The sequence below is a fragment of the Eucyclogobius newberryi genome, unplaced genomic scaffold (genome assembly GCF_026437365.1).
Source record: "Eucyclogobius newberryi isolate DKJ021-1_F unplaced genomic scaffold, fEucNew1.0.hap1 SCAF_7, whole genome shotgun sequence".
Taxonomy (NCBI): Eukaryota; Metazoa; Chordata; class Actinopteri; order Gobiiformes; family Gobiidae; genus Eucyclogobius; species Eucyclogobius newberryi.
The window spans coordinates 1,906,238-1,926,237 of record NW_027316389.1 but is presented as its reverse complement, the minus strand read 5'-3'; the positions used below and the strand labels follow the sequence as shown (position 1 = coordinate 1,926,237).

Below are 20,000 nucleotides of genomic sequence, written 5' to 3'. Positions count from 1 at the left end.
CTGTGGCGCCCCCTGGTGTGTGTTGTGTGTTACCTCTGCTCCTGCTGTGGCGCCCCCTGGTGTGTGTTGTGTGTTACCTCTGCTCCTGCTGTGGCGCCCCCTGGTGTGTGTTGTGTGTTACCTCTGCTCCTGCTGTGGCGCCCCCTGGTGTGTGTTGTGTGTTACCTCTGCTCCTGCTGTGGCGCCCCCTGGTGTGTGTTGTGTGTTACCTCTGCTCCTGCTGTGGCGCCCCCTGGTGTGTGTTGTGTGTTACCTCTGCTCCTGCTGTGGCGCCCCCTGGTGTGTGTTGTGTGTTACCTCTGCTCCTGCTGTGGCACCCCCTGGTGTGTGTTGTGTGTTACCTCTGCTCCTGCTGTGGCGCCCCCTGGTGTGTGTTGTGTGTTACCTCTGCTCCTGCTGTGGCGCCCCCTGGTGTGTGTTGTGTGTTACCTCTGCTCCTGCTGTGGCGCCCCCTGGTGTGTGTTGTGTGTTACCTCTGCTCCTGCTGTGGCGCCCCCTGGTGTGTGTTGTGTGTTACCTCTGCTCCTGCTGTGGCGCCCCCTGGTGAGTCGAGCCGGCGTTTCCTTCGAGGTCCGATGGCAGCGAGAGCCGTGAGGTTTGCATCTCTCTGTCTCATCTGAGCCAACTCCTGCTGCTGCATCTGAGACACACAACACACACATTACACAACATGACACACAACATGACACACAAACTGTCCGCCGCACGTTCTCTCTGTGGTTTGCACTGCACGTTCTCTCTGTGGTTTGCACTGCACGTTCTCTCTGTGGTTTGCACTGCACGTTCTCTCTGTGGTTTGCACTGCACGTTCTCTCTGTGGTTTGCACTGCACGTTCTCTCTGTGGTTTGCACTGCACGTTCTCTCTGTGGTTTGCACTGCACGTTTGTGGATGCAAAACAACTTTCTCCAGCTGAACTCAGACAAGACTGAAATAATCGTTTTTGGCCCACAGAAACAAAGAGAAAGTGTTAGCGTCACCTCCAGAGTCTCGCTCTAAAACCTACAAACCAAATTAGAAATCTGGGGGTAATAATGGACTCAGACTTGAACTTTAACAGCCACGTCACATCAATAACATCAGCAGCTTTTTACCATCTAAAAAACATTGCCAAAATCAAAAATATAGTGTCAAAACCAGATTTAGAGTGACTTATCCACGCGTTTGTCTCCAGTAGATTAGACTGTAACGGCCTGCTCACTGGTCTCTCCAAACGAGCTGTAAAACAGCTGCAGTACATCCAGAACGCTGCTGCTCGGGTCCTGACTAGAACCAGGAAGTATGAGCACATTAGTCCTGTTCTCAGGTCTCTGCACTGCCCCCTGTGGCTCAGAGAATAGACTTTAAAGCAGCTCTGCTTGTGTACAAGTCTCTCCATGGCCTAGCACCAAAGTACATCTTGGATATGTTAGTGCCATATGAACCATCTCGGACTCTGAGGACCTCAGGGACCGGCCTCCTGCTGGTGCCCAGAGTCAGGACAAAACATGGACCGGCCTCCTGCTGGTGCCAGAGTCAGGACTAAACATGGACCGGCCTCCTGCTGGTGCCAGAGTCAGGACTAAACAGGGAGCGGCCTCCTGCTGGTGCCAGAGTCAGGACTAAACATGGACCGGCCTCCTGCTGGTGCCAGAGTCAGGACTAAACATGGACCGGCCTCCTGCTGGTGCCAGAGTCAGGACTAAACATGGACCGGCCTCCTGCTGGTGCCAGAGTCAGGACTAAACATGGGGAATCTGCGTTTCAGTTTTATGCAGCTAAAATCTGGAACAGTCTTCCTGAAGATGTGAGACAGGCTTCTACTCTGACAATGTTCAAATCTAAGCTAAAAACTGTTTTGTTTAGCTGCGCATATGACTGAAAGGATTTTTTCTTTGCACTCTTCTCTTTTGTTTGTGATTTTATTAGTTTAGAAAATCAGTTGGATTGATAATTTTTAATTTAGTTAATTTTATTGTATTTCTGTAATTTCTTTGTGATTTGAATGCATTTTTCCTGCTGTGAAGCACTTTGAATTGCCTTGTGTATGAAATGTGCTCTACAAATAAACTTGCCTTGCCTTGCCACGTTCTCTCTGTGGTTTGCACTGCACGTTCTCTCTGTGGTTTGCACTGCACGTTCTCTCTGTGGTTTGCACTGCACGTTCTCTCTGTGGTTTGCACTGCACGTTCTCTCTGTGGTTTGCACTGCACGTTCTCTCTGTGGTTTGCACTGCACGTTCTCTCTGTGGTTTGCACTGCACGTTCTCTCTGTGGTTTGCACTGCACGTTCTCTCTGTGGTTTGCACTGCACGTTCTCTCTGTGGTTTGCACTGCACGTTCTCTCTGTGGTTTGCACTGCACGTTCTCTCTGTGGTTTGCACTGCACGTTCTCTCTGTGGTTTGCACTGCACGTTCTCTCTGTGGTTTGCACTGCACGTTCTCTCTGTGGTTTGCACTGCACGTTCTCTCTGTGGTTTGCACTGCACGTTCTCTCTGTGGTTTGCACTGCACGTTCTCTCTGACCTCGTCGTCTGAAAGTGCCTGAGGCTGCTCCTCTGTCTGCTGCGTCTGTGCCCTGAGGACACGCAGCACGGCATTGTGGGTAACGCCCTGGAGCGGGGATTAAAAGCGGCCGCGCCCTCGGGCCCTCGACCCCCCCGCGGGCCCTCGACCCCCTGCGGGCCCCCGACCCCCCCGAGGCCCCAGGGTTTGTGACGCAGCTGTTTAGACTCCACAGCTTCATGAATAAAACAAGCGCACACGTCCAGAGGCTCCAGGAGGAAACAGGACATTTCATGAAACAAACTGAACTCCAGCTGCGTTCACTGCGTGTTCACTGCACATTTACAGCGCGTTTAATGCACGTTTACTGCACTTTCACTGCAAGTTTACAGCGCGTTTAATGCACGTTTACTGCACTTTCACTGCACGTTTACTGCACTTTCACTGCACGTTTACGGCGCGTTTACTGCACGTTTACTTGGACATCAGGCTTTTAGCTAGAGGGCCGTCTTCTCGTCTTTTGGACGGTGTCTCTCGACATGTGGACGGACATTTTCGAGTGCAAGGACAGAGTCATTTTTATTAATACATTTTAAGTGAAAAGTGAATATCATCATTAAATCGGGCCTGAAGTGTTTGACGATAGTCGCCGTGGTCCGCGCCATGACAGCTCAATGTTTACAAGTGAAAATTTGCATGCTGCGCGCTGATTGGTCGACAAAGTTTGTGTGCTTGACTCTGATTAGCTGCCGAGCCGTGGTCTGGAAAATGTCAAAGCTCCACAGCCAAATACCATGTGAAATACCAAAATACCATGTGAAATACCATGTGAAATACCATGTGAAATACCAAAATACCATGTGAAATACCATGTGAAATACCATGTGAAATACCATGTGAAATACCAAAATACCATGTGAAATACCATGTGAAATACCATGTGAAATACCATGTGAAATACCAAAATACCATGTGAAATACCATGTGAAATACCATGTGAAATACCATGTGAAATACCATGTGAAATACCAAAATACCATGTGAAATACCATGTGAAATACCATGTGAAATACCATGTGAAATACCATGTGAAATACCAAAATACCATGTGAAATACCATGTGAAATACCATGTGAAATACCAAAATACCATGTGAAATACCATGTGAAATACCATGTGAAATACCATGTGAAATACCAAAATACCATGTGAAATACCATGTGAAATACCATGTGAAATACCATGTGAAATACCAAAATACCATGTGAAATACCATGTGATATACCAAAATACCATATGAAATACCATGTGAAATACCAAAATACCATGTGAAATACCATATGAAATACCATGTGAAATACCATGTGAAATACCAAAATACCATGTGATATACCATGTGAAATACCATGTGAAATACCATAATACCATGTGAAATACCAAAATACCATGTGAAATACCATGTGAAATACCATGTGAAATACCATGTGAAATACCATGTGAAATACCATGTGAAATACCATGTGATATACCATGTGATATACCATGTGAAATACCATGTGATATACCATGTGAAATACCATGTGATATACCATGTGAAATACCATGTGATATACCATGTGAAATACCATGTGATATACCATGTGATATACCATGTGAAATACCATGTGATATACCATGTGAAATACCATGTGATATACCATGTGATATACCATGTGAAATACCATGTGATATACCATGTGATATACCATGTGATATACCATGTGATATACCATGTGAAATACCATGTGATATACCATGTGAAATACCATGTGATATACCATGTGATATACCATGTGAAATACCATGTGAAATACCATGTGAAATACCATGTGATATACCATGTGAAATACCATGTGATATACCATGTGATATACCATGTGAAATACCATGTGATATACCATGTGAAATACCATGTGAAATACCATGTGAAATACCATGTGAAATACCATGTGAAATACCATGTGAAATACCATGTGATATACCATGTGATATACCATGTGAAATACCATGTGAAATACCATGTGATATACCATGTGATATACCATGTGAAATACCATGTGATATACCATGTGAAATACCATGTGATATACCATGTGAAATACCATGTGAAATACCATGTGATATACCATGTGAAATACCATGTGAAATACCATGTGATATACCATGTGAAATACCATGTGATATACCATGTGAAATACCATGTGATATACCATGTGATATACCATGTGAAATACCATGTGAAATACCATGTGAAATACCATGTGATATACCATGTGAAATACCATGTGATATACCATGTGAAATACCATGTGATATACCATGTGATATACCATGTGAAATACCATGTGATATACCATGTGATATACCATGTGAAATACCATGTGATATACCATGTGATATACCATGTGAAATACCATGTGAAATACCATGTGATATACCATGTGATATACCATGTGAAATACCATGTGATATACCATGTGATATACCATGTGATATACCATGTGAAATACCATGTGATATACCATGTGATATACCATGTGAAATACCATGTGATATACCATGTGAAATACCATGTGATATACCATGTGATATACCATGTGATATACCATGTGATATACCATGTGAAATCCGCCGCTCAGTGTCAGAGTGTGACCCGCACGAGAGGCTCAGGCGGCGACAGTATGTGAGGTCAATATGACACGTTTAAACTTTCATCGACAGATAAATTGTTATTCTGTTTTGAACAAACCTCTTTTGCTTTCTGTTTGAGCCGAGCCTGTTCTGGATCTTCTTGTCTCGCTCGACTCTGGAAAAGAAACAAACGTTACATTTGATTAGTTCCATTTGTTTAAAATGTGTCGCTTAAACGAACATGAAAGTTCATCAAAAACACTGCATTTTCATTTTAAGAGGCATAAAAAGTCTTTTCTCAGGTTTTAACACTTATTTCAATATTAAATCATCTGCAGTGAATCTAAAGCTGGAAAACACATACTGTGGCTCCATCTGCTGGACAACAGTGGAATTACACACTGTACGACTAAAGAGAGACTTAAGAGTTTAACTTTGTTGTTCAAAGATTAAACTAAATCTAAACGACTTAAGTTCAGGAATTTAACTGAGAAAAGTGACAATGTATTTTAATAATGAACTTTAGTCTCATTTCTGCAGAAGAAAAGACCTGGAACATTCTGTTCCATGTGACTCAGCCCAGTCGCCATGGAGACAAGAACACACACAAACCTTAGAGTCACATCAAACTGAAAACTAAAAATTAAAGTGTATTTTTTGTATTTGACGGGTAAATAAAATGTAGCAGATGTAAACCTGGCCTTAATAACAGATAAACTCATGAAGTATGGCGCCCCCTGCAGGACACACGTACCTTGGCGGCCTTGAGCAGAATCTCGCGCTCCTGCTCGTCTTTCCTCTGCTTCTCCATTCGCTCGAGCTGCTCGAAGAACCTGAGCTGAGAACGAACGTCTGACGTCTGCTCGTAATGATCTTCATCCTGGACAGAAGAGGAGCATGAGGACAGAGATGACCCCCGAGATGACCCCCCCGCCCGAGATGACCCCCCGAGATGACCCCCGAGATGACCCCCGAGATGACCCCCTGAGATGACCCCCCGAGATGACCCCCGAGATGACCCCCGAGATGACCCCCCGAGATGAACCCCCGAGATGACCCCCCGAGATGACCCCCCGAGATGACCCCCCGAGATGACCCCCGAGATGACCCCCCGAGATGACCCCCCGAGATGACCCCCGAGATGACCCCCGAGATGACCCCCTGAGATGACCCCCCGAGATGACCCCCGAGATGACCCCCTGAGATGACCCCCCGAGATGACCCCCCGAGATGACCCCCGAGATGACCCCCCGAGATGAACCCCCGAGATGACCCCCCGAGATGACCCCCCGAGATGACCCCCCGAGATGACCCCCGAGATGAACCCCCGAGATGACCCCCGAGATGACCCCGGAGATGACCCCGGAGATGACCCCGGAGATGACCCCCGAGATGACCCCCGAGATGACCCCGGAGATGACCCAGAGATGCCCCCTAGTGGCAGCAGGGTGAGCACATTTCGCTCTAAACGTTAGCGCCCGCTCACCTTCCCGCCGTCCGTTCGATGCTGCGCCACCACAGAGACCTTCTCCAGCAGCGTCCGGAGTCTGGACTGCGTGGCGTGAGAGATCAGGTTGACCACGTCGACCGGAATCTCCGACACGCCCGACTTTTTAGCTGGACAGAGACAACGGCACCGCAGAAGTGAAGAAACCGCCTGCGTTTAAAAGCACGGGACGAGGTTCACGGGACGAGGTTCACGGGACGAGGTTCACGGGACGAGGTTCACGGGACGAGGTTCACGGGACGAGGTTCACGGGACGAGGTTCACGGGACGACGTTCACGGGACGAGGTTCACGGGACGAGGTTCACGGGACGAGGTTCACGGGACGAGGTTCACGGGACGAGGTTCACGGGACGAGGTTCACGGGACGAGGTTCACGGGACGAGGTTCACGGGACGACGTTCACGGGACGAGGTTCACGGGACGAGGTTCACGGGACGAGGTTCACGGGACGAGGTTCACGGGACGAGGTTCACGGGACGAGGTTCACGGGACGAGGTTCACGGGACGAGGTTCACGGGACGACGTTCACGGGACGAGGTTCACGGGACCAGGTTCACGGGACCAGGTTCACGGGACCAGGTTCACGGGACCAGGTTCACGGGACCAGGTTCACGGGACGAGGTTCACGGGACGACGTTCACGGGACCAGGTTCACGGGACCAGGTTCACGGGACCAGGTTCACGGGACGAGGTTCACGGGACGAGGTTCACGGGACGAGGTTCACGGGACGAGGTTCACGGGACGAGGTTCACGGGATGAGGTTCACGGGACGAGGTTCACGGGACGAGGTTCACGGGACGACGTTCACGGGACCAGGTTCACGGGACCAGGTTCACGGGACCAGGTTCACGGGACCAGGTTCACGGGACGAGGTTCACGGGACCAGGTTCACGGGACCAGGTTCACGGGACCAGGTTCACGGGACTCGTGCTCGGCGTTTACAGCAGAGCGAGACGTAAAGACACGGTTCACATAGTTTCACTTCAATCTGACAAGTGTTCCGAGCTGTGGGAGCAGCTTAACCATGTCGTACCTATCTCCAGGACGCGCCGGTGCAGCATCCCCGGCGGCAGGAAGGCCTCGTCTTTACACGACCGGATCATGGTCCCCACGAGCTCAGAGCTGGTGGCCAGGATCCGGGCGTTCTCCTCGTTCAGGTTCACGCCCGCCATCGAGGCCACGTCGTTGATGTCGTCGTCGTCTCTGTGAAACGCCACGACGCCGAGGTTAGAACCGACAGAAGCTCAGCGCGGATTTATGACAGATTTGATATTGAATTATGTTTCAGGAGTAATTTTACCGTCTCAAAGTCGATGAATCGCTCGATGCAGATTTGATCATTGATAATGAAACTGGTTTAATAAAGATTTATCATAAACTACAGCAGAAAGGACTTACGATCCTTTTGATTTAGTCGAGCCTTTTAATGACATTTGCTTTAGGGACTGATTTGTTGTATGTTCACTGTAAGTTCTGTGTTTTGATCATCTTATTCTGTGTTTTGAAATGTACTTCACAAATAAAATGTACTTTATTGAGTTTAGCAGATTTATCCTTGGTATGTATTCATAAATGTACTGTTTACTAGTACTTTTCTGCATGTTATTCTAAGTCGAGTTTGTGAATACCGTATTTTCCGCACTATAAGTGCCACTTTTTTTCATAGTTTTGGCCAGGGTGCGACTTATTATATTTATACTTGTACTCGGGAGCGACTTATATGTGATATTATTTGTTATTTTCACAACTTATACATGTTTTTTTCTTCTTTATTTTGCATTTTTTGACTGGTGCGACTTATACTACGGAAAATACGGTACTTTAAAGATCCAGTGTTTTTGAACCCGTTTGTGAATGTTTCAGAAAAGATTTGAGGCGGTCACCTGAAAGTCCCGCCCCCCGGGTCACTCAGCTTCTTCTGATTGGCCTGCGCTGCCATGATCGGACTCTTCCCCAAAATGGTGGTCGGCCCTCGTATCAATGTACCTGACCAGAGAGAGAGAGAGAGAGGCACAGGAAGTGACCGACGAGCGGTGACGAAGCCCGCCGAGGGGAGCTCCGCCCGCCGAGGCGAGGGGAGCTCCGCCCGCCGAGGCGAGGGGAGCTCCGCCCGCCGAGCCGAGGGGAGCTCCGCCCGCCGAGCCGAGGGGAGCTCCGCCCGCCGAGCCGAGGGGAGCTTCGCCCGCAGTGGGAAGCTCCGCCCGCCGAGGGAAGCTCCGCCCGCCAAGGGAAGCTCCGCCCACACCTTCAGAAGGAACGCTCGACTCAAGCGTGTAATGGAAGTATAATCACCTTGTGGTCTGAGGTTCTGACTGATCACGACGGGTCTGGAAATGGTCTGGACGCCGGGGCGACCCACGGCCTGAAGGAAACATTATACTTTTATATTCAAATATATATCGTTTCAATAAACACGACTAATATACATACTATATCTCCCATCTTTTACTACAACTTTACTTTTTCAGGGTGAATTTGAAGCCTATAAATTCATACTTTTACTTGTATTTGTTTATTTGGGAGGGACAGTGCGGGCAACAAAAGGTATAAAGCTCGTTTTCAACTCCCTTTTCTACAGAAACACATTAAAATAGTCTATAAACACACTAAGATACTCTAAAGCACACTCAAATACTCTCAACTACTCTAAAAACACACTCAAATACTCTAAAACACACTCAAATACTCTAAAACACACTCAAATACTCTAAAACACACTCAAATACTCTAAAACACACTCAAATACTCTAAAACACACACTAAAATACTCTAAAACACACACTAAAATACTCTAAAACACACACTAAAATACTCTAAAACACACACTAAAATACTCTAAAACACACACTAAAATACTCTAAAGCACACTCAAATACTCTCAACTACTCTAAAAACACTCTCAAATACTCTAAAACACACACTCAAATACTCTAAAACACACACTCAAATACTCTAAAACACACACTAAAATACTCTAAAACACACACTAAAATACTCTAAAACACACACTAAAATACTCTAAAACACACACTAAAATACTCTAAAGCACACACTAAAATACTCTAAAACACACACTAAAATACTCTAAAGCACACTCAAATACTCTCAAATACTCTAAAACACACACTCAAATACTCTAAAACACACATTCCCAGGAGGGTGCAGTGTGTGGGTGTGGCGCGGAGGTGAACGGCGTGACTTACCACTCCCATGGGCGCGCCGAGCCGGACGGCGCTCGTGGCCGGGCTGATGGGCATCGGGGGCCGGATGGTGGTGGTGGTGGTGGTGGTGACAGTTCCCGGTGTGACCAGAGTGGGCGCTGCAGCTCCGGTGTTGGGGACGGTGATCAGGGACTGCTGACTGCTCAACAGGGACTGCCGGAGCGCGGGGAGGCTTTTCTGTGACGCACACGGGACGTTTAGCCACGTTTGGGTTTTGTTAAAGGACAGACACAGCAGAAACGGTACTTTAGAGCCGCTTAAACGTCACTACAACACTTTAAAGCCGCTTAAACGTCACTACAACACTTTAAAGCCGCTTAAACGTCACTGCAACGCGTTAGAGCCGCTTAAACGTCACTAAAACACTTTGAAGCCGCTTAAACGTCACTGCAACACGTTAGAGCCGCTTAAACGTCACTACAACACTTTAGAGCCGCTTTAGAAGTGACACAGAGGAAGAAATATTCAGTGGATTTAGTGATTTGGGGTAAAACTGATGCTTTGCTAAACTTGTTAGCATGTTCTTTATGCTATAGTTATCTGAATAACTGTTCATATGTTACGTTAACATACCAGACACTTACCACAGTTCTGTCTGTGCCTCATGTAGCTGAAGGTGTTAGCGTTAGCATACGTCATGTAGCTGAAGGTGCTAGCGTTAGCATACGTCATGTAGCTGAAGGTGTTAGCGTTAGCATACGTCATGTAGCTGAAGGTGTTAGCGTTAGCATACGTCATGTAGCTGAAGGTTCTAGCGTTAGCATACGTCATGTAGCTGAAGGTGTTAGCGTTAGCATACGTCATGTAGCTGAAGGTGTTAACGTTAGCATACGTCATGTAGCTGAAGGTGCTAGCGTTAGCATACGTCATGTAGCTGAAGGTGCTAGCGTTAGCATACGTCATGTAGCTGAAGGTGTTAGCGTTAGCATACGTCATGTAGCTGAAGGTGCTAGCGTTAACATACATCATGTAGCTGAAGGTGCTTGCGTTAGCATACGTCATGTAGCTGAAGGCGTTAGCATACGTCATGTAGCTGAAAGAGTTAGCATACATACACAATCACCATGTTCTCTCATCTGTTATTATTTTAAACTGCATTTCAAGATCAAATGTCTGTTCTTGGTCTTGGATTTTATCAAATACATTTCCCCCTAAAATGAGACTTATACCCCAGTGAGACTTATACCCCAGTGAGACTTATACCCCAGTGAGACTTATACCCCAGTGAGACTTATACTACAGTGTCACATATGGTCCAGAAAATACGGTAGATATTTTCCCCGAATGGCGCCGCCCTACAGGCAAATCTGACTGTGAATAACGATAAAACGGCGACGGCTGCGTTTGTGGGCGTGGCCTCTTACTTTGAGGAAGGGGATGAGGTAGGGCTGCGGCGAGGACTTGAGCTCCGCCTGAAGCCGCGTCGTGAACTCCTCCGGTTCGATCTTGGCGTCCTGAAAGAGATGACACACACGGCTTTAGGGTTCCGGGGGCGTGGCACGGCGGCCCCGGGGTCAGGCGCGCGGTGGCGTATTCGGGCGCTCACCAGCAGGTCCTGCACGAGGCTCTTGACGTTCTTGGAGGTGTCTGGAGACGGCGAGTTGTGCGACGCCAGTTTGATCAGCGTCGCCAGGAAGTTCTTGCACTTCTTCACATTTTCCTGCATTTCCTGAAACGGGACAGAGGTCAACACGAGCGGCAGAGGTCAACGCCAGCGGCAGAGGTCAACGCGAGCGGCAGAGGTCAACGCCAGCGGCAGAGGTCAACGCCAGCGGCAGAGGTCAACGCGAGCGGCAGAGGTCAACGCGAGCGGCAGAGGTCAACGCCAGCGGCAGAGGTCAACGCGAGCGGCAGAGGTCAACGCCAGCGGCAGAGGTCAACGCCAGCGGCAGAGGTCAACGCGAGCGGCAGAGGTCAACGCCAGCGGCAGAGGTCAACGCGAGCGGCAGAGGTCAACGCGAGCGGCAGAGGTCAACGCGAGCGGCAGAGGTCAACGCCAGCGGCAGAGGTCAACGCGAGCGGCAGAGGTCAACGCCAGCGGCAGAGGTCAACGCCAGCGGCAGAGGTCAACGCGAGCGGCAGAGGTCAACGCGAGCGGCAGAGGTCAACGCGAGCGGCAGAGGTCAACGCGAGCGGCAGAGGTCAACGCGAGCGGCAGAGGTCAACGCCAGCGGCAGAGGTCAACGCGAGCGGCAGAGGTCAACGCGAGCGGCAGAGGTCAACGCGAGCGGCAGAGGTCAACGCCAGCGGCAGAGGTCAACGCGAGCGGCAGAGGTCAACGCGAGCGGCAGAGGTCAACGCCAGCGGCAGAGGTCAACGCGAGCGGCAGAGGTCAACGCAAACGTCAGTCGGGTCCTTGATAGTCGGTCGTCGTACATTCAGAAAGTATCCATTCAGTGTCTCCACGGCAGGAGTTCTGAAGTTAGTGAGACGATGTCAAAGATATGATCACAAATATAAAAAGACCATCACACTACATTTGGGTCAATTCATTTGTCTGATTTTTGACACATTCTGCATTCATTTTATTGTTCTCGTCCTTTAAAGTTCATCTGACGCTTCTAGTTCTGAGTTTCGTGGGAGGGCATCAGTGGTGAATATTTATCATAGTTTAACTTCAGTTAAGTTGCAGTTTGTGAAGAAATGTTAAAAAAAATGAGTTTAAAATGACATGAAGTGGAGCCGAGTCCCTCTGTGACGTCATCAGCGTGACGTCATCAGCGTGACGTCATCAGCGTGACGTCATCAGCGTGACGTCATCAGCGTGACGTCATCAGCGTGACGTCATCAGCGTGACGTCATCAGCGTGACGTCATCAGCGTGACGTCATCAGCGTGACGTCATCAGTGTGACGTCATCAGTGTGATGTCATCAGTGTGCGACACATGGTTGGACTAAATAAAGGTGTTTTATGGTCTTATTGTTGTGGAGTTTGGCTCTTGTTTACAGTCTGGTTGCTATGGGAACAGATGTGGAAACACCTCTACATGTGTCATATTTGTGCTCACGTCCAACCAGGAAGTACAAGTATAAACTTTACACAAACGGGCAAAATGTTGAGTCAAATCTGAAATATAGAATCAGAATCAGAAAAGGTTTATTGTCTTCGCAAACACAGGGACATATATTACAGATTACAAATGTACAGAAGATCGGAAAGCAGAATGTTAACGTTGCGTGAATAGTATCAGTGGGAGGAGTTAAGTGTTCATGAGTCCAACAGCAGAGGGAAAGAAAGGTTCTGGTCCTGAGGGGAGTGGCCTCCTGCCTGAGGGGAGTGGCCTCCTGCCTGAGGGGAGTGGCCTCCTGCAGAGATGGAAGTCTGCAGCCGATCACCTTCTCACCAGAGGGCGCTGTAGTCTCTGTTTGTCCCTGGCTGTGGCTCCAGTGTACCACATGGTGATGGAGGAGGTGATGGAGGAGGTGAATGAGGAATTGATGGGCCAGATGAGCCCGGTGAGGGTGGTGTCGTCATGGCGATGAGGGTGGTGTGCGATGAGGGTGGTGTCGTCATGGCGATGAGGGTGTCGTGGTGGTGGCTGGAGGTGCAGAAGTTTGTGTACAGGGAGAAAAGCAGGGGAGAAAGTACACAGCCCTGTGGAGCTCCTGTGCTGATAGTCAGTGTCTGAGACGTTCTTCTCCAGCTGCACACACTGCCTCTGATCCATCAGGGAGCCAGTGCTCCCCTTGGGGGTCCAGCAGGAGGTCCAGCAGGAGGTCCAGCAGGGGGTTCAGCAGGGGGTACAGCAGGAGGTCCAGCAGGGGGTCCAGCAGGAGGTCCAGCAGGGGGTCCAGCAGGGGGTCCAGCAGGGGGTTCAGCAGGGGGTTCAACAGGAGGTCCAGCAGGGGGTCCAGCAGGAGGTCCAGCAGGGGGTCCAGCAGGGGGTTCAACAGGAGGTCCAGCAGGAGGTCCAGCAGGGGGTCCAGCAGGGGGTTCAACAGGAGGTCCAGCAGGGGGTCCAGCAGGAGGTCCAGCAGGGGGTCCAGCAGGAGGTCCAGCAGGGGGTCCAGCAGGGGGTCCAGCAGGGGGTCCAGCAGGGGGTTCAGCAGGGGGTTCAACAGGAGGTCCAGCAGGGGGTCCAGCAGGAGGTCCAGCAGGGGGTCCAGCAGGGGGTTCAACAGGAGGTCCAGCAGGAGGTCCAGCAGGGGGTCCAGCAGGGGGTTCAACAGGAGGTCCAGCAGGAGGTCCAGCAGGGGGTCCAGCAGGGGGTCCAGCAGGGGGTCCAGCAGGGGGTCCAGCAGGAGGTCCAGCAGGAGGTCCAGCACGGGGGAGGTGAGGGACTTGAGGTGGGGGAGGACCAGGCGCTCAAATGACTTCATGACTACAGGTCATTAAGTCCAGTGATCCGGGGCTTCTTTGGGACAGGGACGATGATGGACGACTTGAAGCTGGGACATGGCACGACTCCAGGAGGTGTTACATATATAATCGTGTTCAGTGAGTTTGTGTGAAATAGTAAACATGTGGGTGTAGTCTTCATTGGTCCAGGAGTGTTCCATTGTAGAGAAAGATTGAGTTGAAGGCTCAGAAGAAGAAGACGAGCTCGTAAACAGGATTCAAGAAACAAAGTCAAAGATAAACACGACTGCAGCGTCTGATGAGGAACAGTTAGAACAGAGTTAAGAAATGCAAGCTGTGATGTCCTCGTGCTGACTGGACGGCCTCATTCGTCTGCGCGTGCGTCTTCGTCTGCGCCTTTGTGCGCGCGTCTGCGTCTTTGTCTGCGTCTTTGTCTGCGTCTTTGTCTGTGTGTGTGTCTGTGTGTGTGTCTGCGTCTTTGTGTGTGTCTTCGTCTGCGTGTGTGTATGCGTCTGTGTGTGTGTCTGCGTCTTTGTGTGTGTCTTCGTCTGTGTGTGTCTGTGTGTGCGTCTTTGTGTGTGTCTTCGTCTGCGTGTGTGTATGCGTCTGTGTGTGTGTCTGTGTCTTCATCTGTGTGTGTCTTCGTCTGTGTGTGCGTCTGTGTGTGTGTCTGCGTCTTTGTGTGTGTCTTCATCTGTGTGTGTGTCTTCATCTGTGTGTGTGTCTGTGTCTTCATCTGTGTGTGTCTTCGTCTGTGTGTGTCTTCGTCTGTGTGTGTGTCTGCGTCTTTGTGTGTGTCTTCATCTGTGTGTGTGTCTTCATCTGTGTGTGTGTCTTCGTCTGTGTGTGTGTCTTCGTCTGTGTGTGTGTCTTCGTCTGTGTGTGTGTCTTCGTCTGTGTGTGTGTCTTCGTCTGTGTGTGTGTCTTCACCTGTGAGACGACGTTGACTCGCGCTGGCTGAGCGGCTGGACTGGTTTTGTTCAGGACCGTCCCGCCCGCTGTGATCACTGTGGGAGCTTTCTGTGGAGTGGACATCTTCACCGACACGGCCGAGCCACCGGGGGCAGCACTGATCGCCTTCTGAGAACACAGCATCACATATCAGTTAGTACGGCACCGTCCCGGAGGAGAGACTTTAGACCGTCCCGGCGGAGAGACTTTAGACCGTCGCGGAGGAGAGACTTTAGAGACCGTCCCGGAAGAGAGACTTTAGACCGTCGCGGCGGAGAGACTTTAGACCGTCCCGGAAGAGAGACTTTAGACCGTCGCGGAGGAGAGACTTTAGACCGTCCCGGAGGAGAGACTTTAGACCGTCCCGGAGGAGAGACTTTAGACCGTCCCGGAGGAGAGACTATAGACCGTCCCGGAGGAGAGACTTTAGAGACCGTCCCGGAGGAGAGACTTTAGAGACCGTCCCGGAGGAGAGACTTTAGAGACCGTCCCGGAGGAGAGACTATAGACCGTCCCGGAGGAGAGACTATAGACCGTCCCGGGGGAGAGAGACTATAGACCGTCCCGGGGGAGAGAGACTATAGACCGTCCCGGGGGAGAGACTTTAGGCCGTCCCGGGAGAGAGACTATAGACAGTCCCGGGAGAGAGACTATAGACCGTCCCAGGGGAGAGACTTTAGACCGTCCCAGGGGAGAGACTTTAGACCGTCCCGGAGGAGAGACTTTAGAGACCGTCCCGGAGGAGAGACTTTAGGCCGTCCCGGGAGAGAGACTATAGACCGTCCGAGGGGAGAGACTTTAGACCGTCCCGGGGGAGAGACTATAGAGCGTCCCAGGGGAGAGACTTTAGACCGTCCCGGGGGAGAGACTATAGACCGTCCCGGAGGAGAGACTATAGACCACTAAATGCACGTTTCCTGTTCTGTCCGTGATATAAATCCTTCTGTTGTTCTGTCCAAGAGTCAAATCTTACAGTATTTACATTATTCAAAGTAGTTTTTTAATCTTTACGTGCACATTATTATTTGCACTACGTTGAGCAACAACAACAACTACAGTCATACTACACGCACCTGCACAGAGGCTGGTTGTGTCAGTCTGGTCTGTGGAGAGGCGAGTCGCACAGTGGACGTCCCAGGAGCCTGTTCACAAACAGGTTTAAGGTCTTGAGAATACAAAAAGAACAATGACAAAAGGCAGGTGCTCTTACCGTGGCAGGTGCGCTGACCCGTATGGCGCCCCCTGCTGCTGTGGGCGTGGCCGGTCGCTGGATGTTGACCGTGGTTTGGTTCTGCTGCGTTTTGGCCTGAGCCTGAGCCAGAACCTGCTGCGGAACCATGACCAGCTGACCAGTCTCTGTGCGCACCAGCACCATCCCTGCAAGAACGCATACACATGCACATGTTTACTACACAACTACACACACGCACCAGCACCATCCCTGCAAGAACGCATACACATGCACATGTTTACTACACAACTACACACACACGCACCAGCACCATCCCTGCAAGAACGCATACACATGCACATGTTTACTACACAACTACACACACACGCACCAGCACCATCCCTGCAAGAACGCATACACATGCACATGTTTACTACACAACTACACACACGCACCAGCACCATCCCTGTAAGAATGCATACACATGCACATGTTTACTACACAACTACACACACGCACCAGCACCATCCCTGCAAGAACGCATACACATGCACATGTTTACTACACAACTACACACACGCACCAGCACCATCCCTGCAAGAACGCATACACATGCACATGTTTACTACACAACTACACACACGCACCAGCACCATCCCTGCAAGAACGCATACACATGCACATGTTTACTACACAACTACACACACACGCACCAGCACCATCCCTGCAAGAACGCATACACATGTTTACTACACAACTACACACACGCACCAGCACCATCCCTGCAAGAACGCATACACATGCACATGTTTACTACACAACTACACACACGCACCAGCACCATCCCTGCAAGAATGCATACACATGCACATGTTTACTACGCACACTAGGGATGTGTACCGCTACGATGGACCGGATCTGGACTTGTAAAAACGTTTCGGTTCAGGTCCAAAAAAAACGAACCCTGGTGATTCGGTTCTGGACTCATAAAATATAGCACTGACAGACTATATCCTTTTTGTTCTAGAATATAAACCATCTTAAACCTTCCATTGATCGCCAAATTCGCACTGGAAAAGACACTGACAGGTGTCGCTGTCAATGAAGCACACGGACCCTAATTAGAGACGCACACGTCTTCAGGGCAGAAGATGAAGCCGGCGACATAAGTTTAAAGACGCGAGAGACAGAACCGTGTCTCCACATGTGAACCGTGTCTCCACACGTGAACACTGAAGTGAACCGTGTCTCCACACGTGAACACTGAAGTGAACCGTGTCTCCACACGTGAACACTGAAGTGAACCGTGTCTCCACACGTGAACACTGAAGTGAACCGTGTCTCCACGTGTGAACACTGAAGTGAACCGTGTCTCCACACGTGAACACTGAAGTGAACCGTGTCTCCACACGTGAACACTGAAGTGAACCGTGTCTCCACACGTGAACACTGAAGTGAACCGTGTCTCCACACGTGAACACTGAAGTGAACCGTGTCTCCACGTGTGAACACTGAAGTGAACCGTGTCTCCACACGTGAACACTGAAGTGAACCGTGTCTCCACGTGTGAACACTGAAGTGAACCGTGTCTCCACACGTGAACACTGAAGTGAACCGTGTCTCCACACGTGAACACTGAAGTGAACCGTGTCTCCACACGTGAACACTGAAGTGAACCGTGTCTCCACGTGTGAACACTGAAGTGAACCGTGTCTCCACACGTGAACACTGAAGTGAACCGTGTCTCCACACGTGAACACTGAAGTGAACCGTGTCTCCACGTGTGAACACTGAAGTGAACCGTGTCTCCACGTGTGAACACTGAAGTGAACCGTGTCTCCACACGTGAACACTGAAGTGAACCGTGTCTCCACACGTGAACACTGAAGTGAACCGTGTCTCCACGTGTGAACACTGAAGTGAACCGTGTCTCCACACGTGAACACTGAAGTGAACCGTGTCTCCACACGTGAACACTGAAGTGAACCGTGTCTCCACACGTGAACACTGAAGTGAACCGTGTCTCCACGTGTGAACACTGAAGTGAACCGTGTCTCCACACGTGAACACTGAAGTGAACCGTGTCTCCACGTGTGAACACTGAAGTGAACCGTGTCTCCACACGTGAACACTGAAGTGAACCGTGTCTCCACGTGTGAGCACTGAAGTGAACCGTGTCTCCACACGTGAACACTGAAGTGAACCGTGTCTCCACGTGTGAACACTGAAGTGAACCGTGTCTCCACACGTGAACACTGAAGTGAACCGTGTCTCCACGTGTGAACACTGAAGTGAACCGTGTCTCCACACGTGAACACTGAAGTGAACCGTGTCTCCACGCGTGAACACTGAAGTGAACCGTGTCTCCACGTGTGAACACTGAAGTGAACCGTGTCTCCACACGTGAACACTGAAGTGAACCGTGTCTCCACACGTGAACACTGAAGTGAACCGTGTCTCCACACGTGAACACTGAAGTGAACCGTGTCTCCACACGTGAACACTGAAGTGAACCGTGTCTCCACACGTGAACACTGAAGTGAACCGTGTCTCCACACGTGAACACTGAAGTGAACCGTGTCTCCACACGTGAACACTGAAGTGAACCGTGTCTCCACACGTGAACACTGAAGCAGAAGCCGGTAAGATCGCTGGCTTTATTTGAACTGTTTTAAGCTGTGGCCGCCGCGTGCCATGTTGTGATGGTTAATGTGCTGCGGGTTAAAGGGGCGGGGTCAGCGTGTTAAAGGGGCGGGGTCAGCGTGGTTTGGGTGTAAATATGAATGAAATAACTGAAGTGTTATGTTGTGATGTATTTGGTATTAAGTAAATACAAAGTAAAGTCAAAGTAATATTGCTTAATTGCTGCATTCATTAATTGGAGTTTATATTTTGTAATAGTATTTTGTATTTGTATTCTACAGTTAAATATGGTCTGGTGTTTAATGCTGCTAATATGATGTATCATTTTGATGTGTAAAATATTTTCATATTCTACTTTTGATACTGCTAAGTTGATGCTTTATAGTGATTCAAGTTGACTGTTATTTTACACTGACTTCATTATTGACACTGTGTTTTGTGTTTGAAGGTTTTATCTGACTTTTGATGCCAATGGATCTGAACATTAAAGAGTGAAATGTGTCTAAAGACAAAACATTGCATGAGATGAAACAGCTGCTTTGACCCTTGACCCAGACTGACCCTGTCAACAATACTCAACATTAGAGCTGGGTTTCGATTCAAATTTCAAGAATCGATTCCGATTTTTACGTTTCAAAATCATTTTTTTCCCAGATTTTCTCAGATTCCATCCGATTTCGATTCGATTCGGGGGTTAATGTTATTAAAAATGTATTTGAAGCGTTTCCTTCACTTCATGACTGTGTAGAGAAGCAACATATTCAAACTAGTATTACTTATTATTATTATTTCTACTGCGACACTAATAGAGCTGGGTTGAAATAATTGATTTTCCGATTTTTAATTGATTCGCATTTAATGACCGATTATCGATTCGTACGTCCAAAGATCGATTTAAAAAAAAAAAAAGTATTTTCTACATTTCCCGCAGTGAACTTGAATCTACCTTCACGAAAGATAATTCAGGACTCCTGGATTATCTTTCTTGAAGGTAGATTGACCCTGAAAATTAAAATAAATAAATAATAATAATTAAATCGATATTTGGACGTA

The 20,000-nt window shown here is 49.0% G+C and overlaps 1 protein-coding gene across 1 annotated transcript in view; it reads right to left on the bottom strand.

Annotated features, from left to right (window-relative positions):
• The window catches only part of LOC140349111 (transcription initiation factor TFIID subunit 4-like), a 34,570-nt gene that overhangs the window by 7,211 nt on the left and 7,359 nt on the right, over window positions 1-20,000 (bottom strand). The window contains exons 3-15 of the mRNA XM_072435336.1: window positions 16,344-16,510; window positions 16,207-16,275; window positions 15,113-15,262; window positions 11,429-11,551; window positions 11,247-11,336; window positions 9,865-10,059; window positions 8,954-9,023; window positions 8,545-8,647; window positions 7,695-7,864; window positions 6,639-6,769; window positions 5,907-6,032; window positions 5,271-5,327; window positions 518-640 (exon numbers count right to left, since the gene is read on the bottom strand). Of these exons, the coding sequence (XP_072291437.1) occupies window positions 518-640; window positions 5,271-5,327; window positions 5,907-6,032; window positions 6,639-6,769; window positions 7,695-7,864; window positions 8,545-8,647; window positions 8,954-9,023; window positions 9,865-10,059; window positions 11,247-11,336; window positions 11,429-11,551; window positions 15,113-15,262; window positions 16,207-16,275; window positions 16,344-16,510 (1,574 nt within the window). The remainder of the gene's footprint in view (window positions 1-517; window positions 641-5,270; window positions 5,328-5,906; window positions 6,033-6,638; window positions 6,770-7,694; window positions 7,865-8,544; window positions 8,648-8,953; window positions 9,024-9,864; window positions 10,060-11,246; window positions 11,337-11,428; window positions 11,552-15,112; window positions 15,263-16,206; window positions 16,276-16,343; window positions 16,511-20,000) is intronic.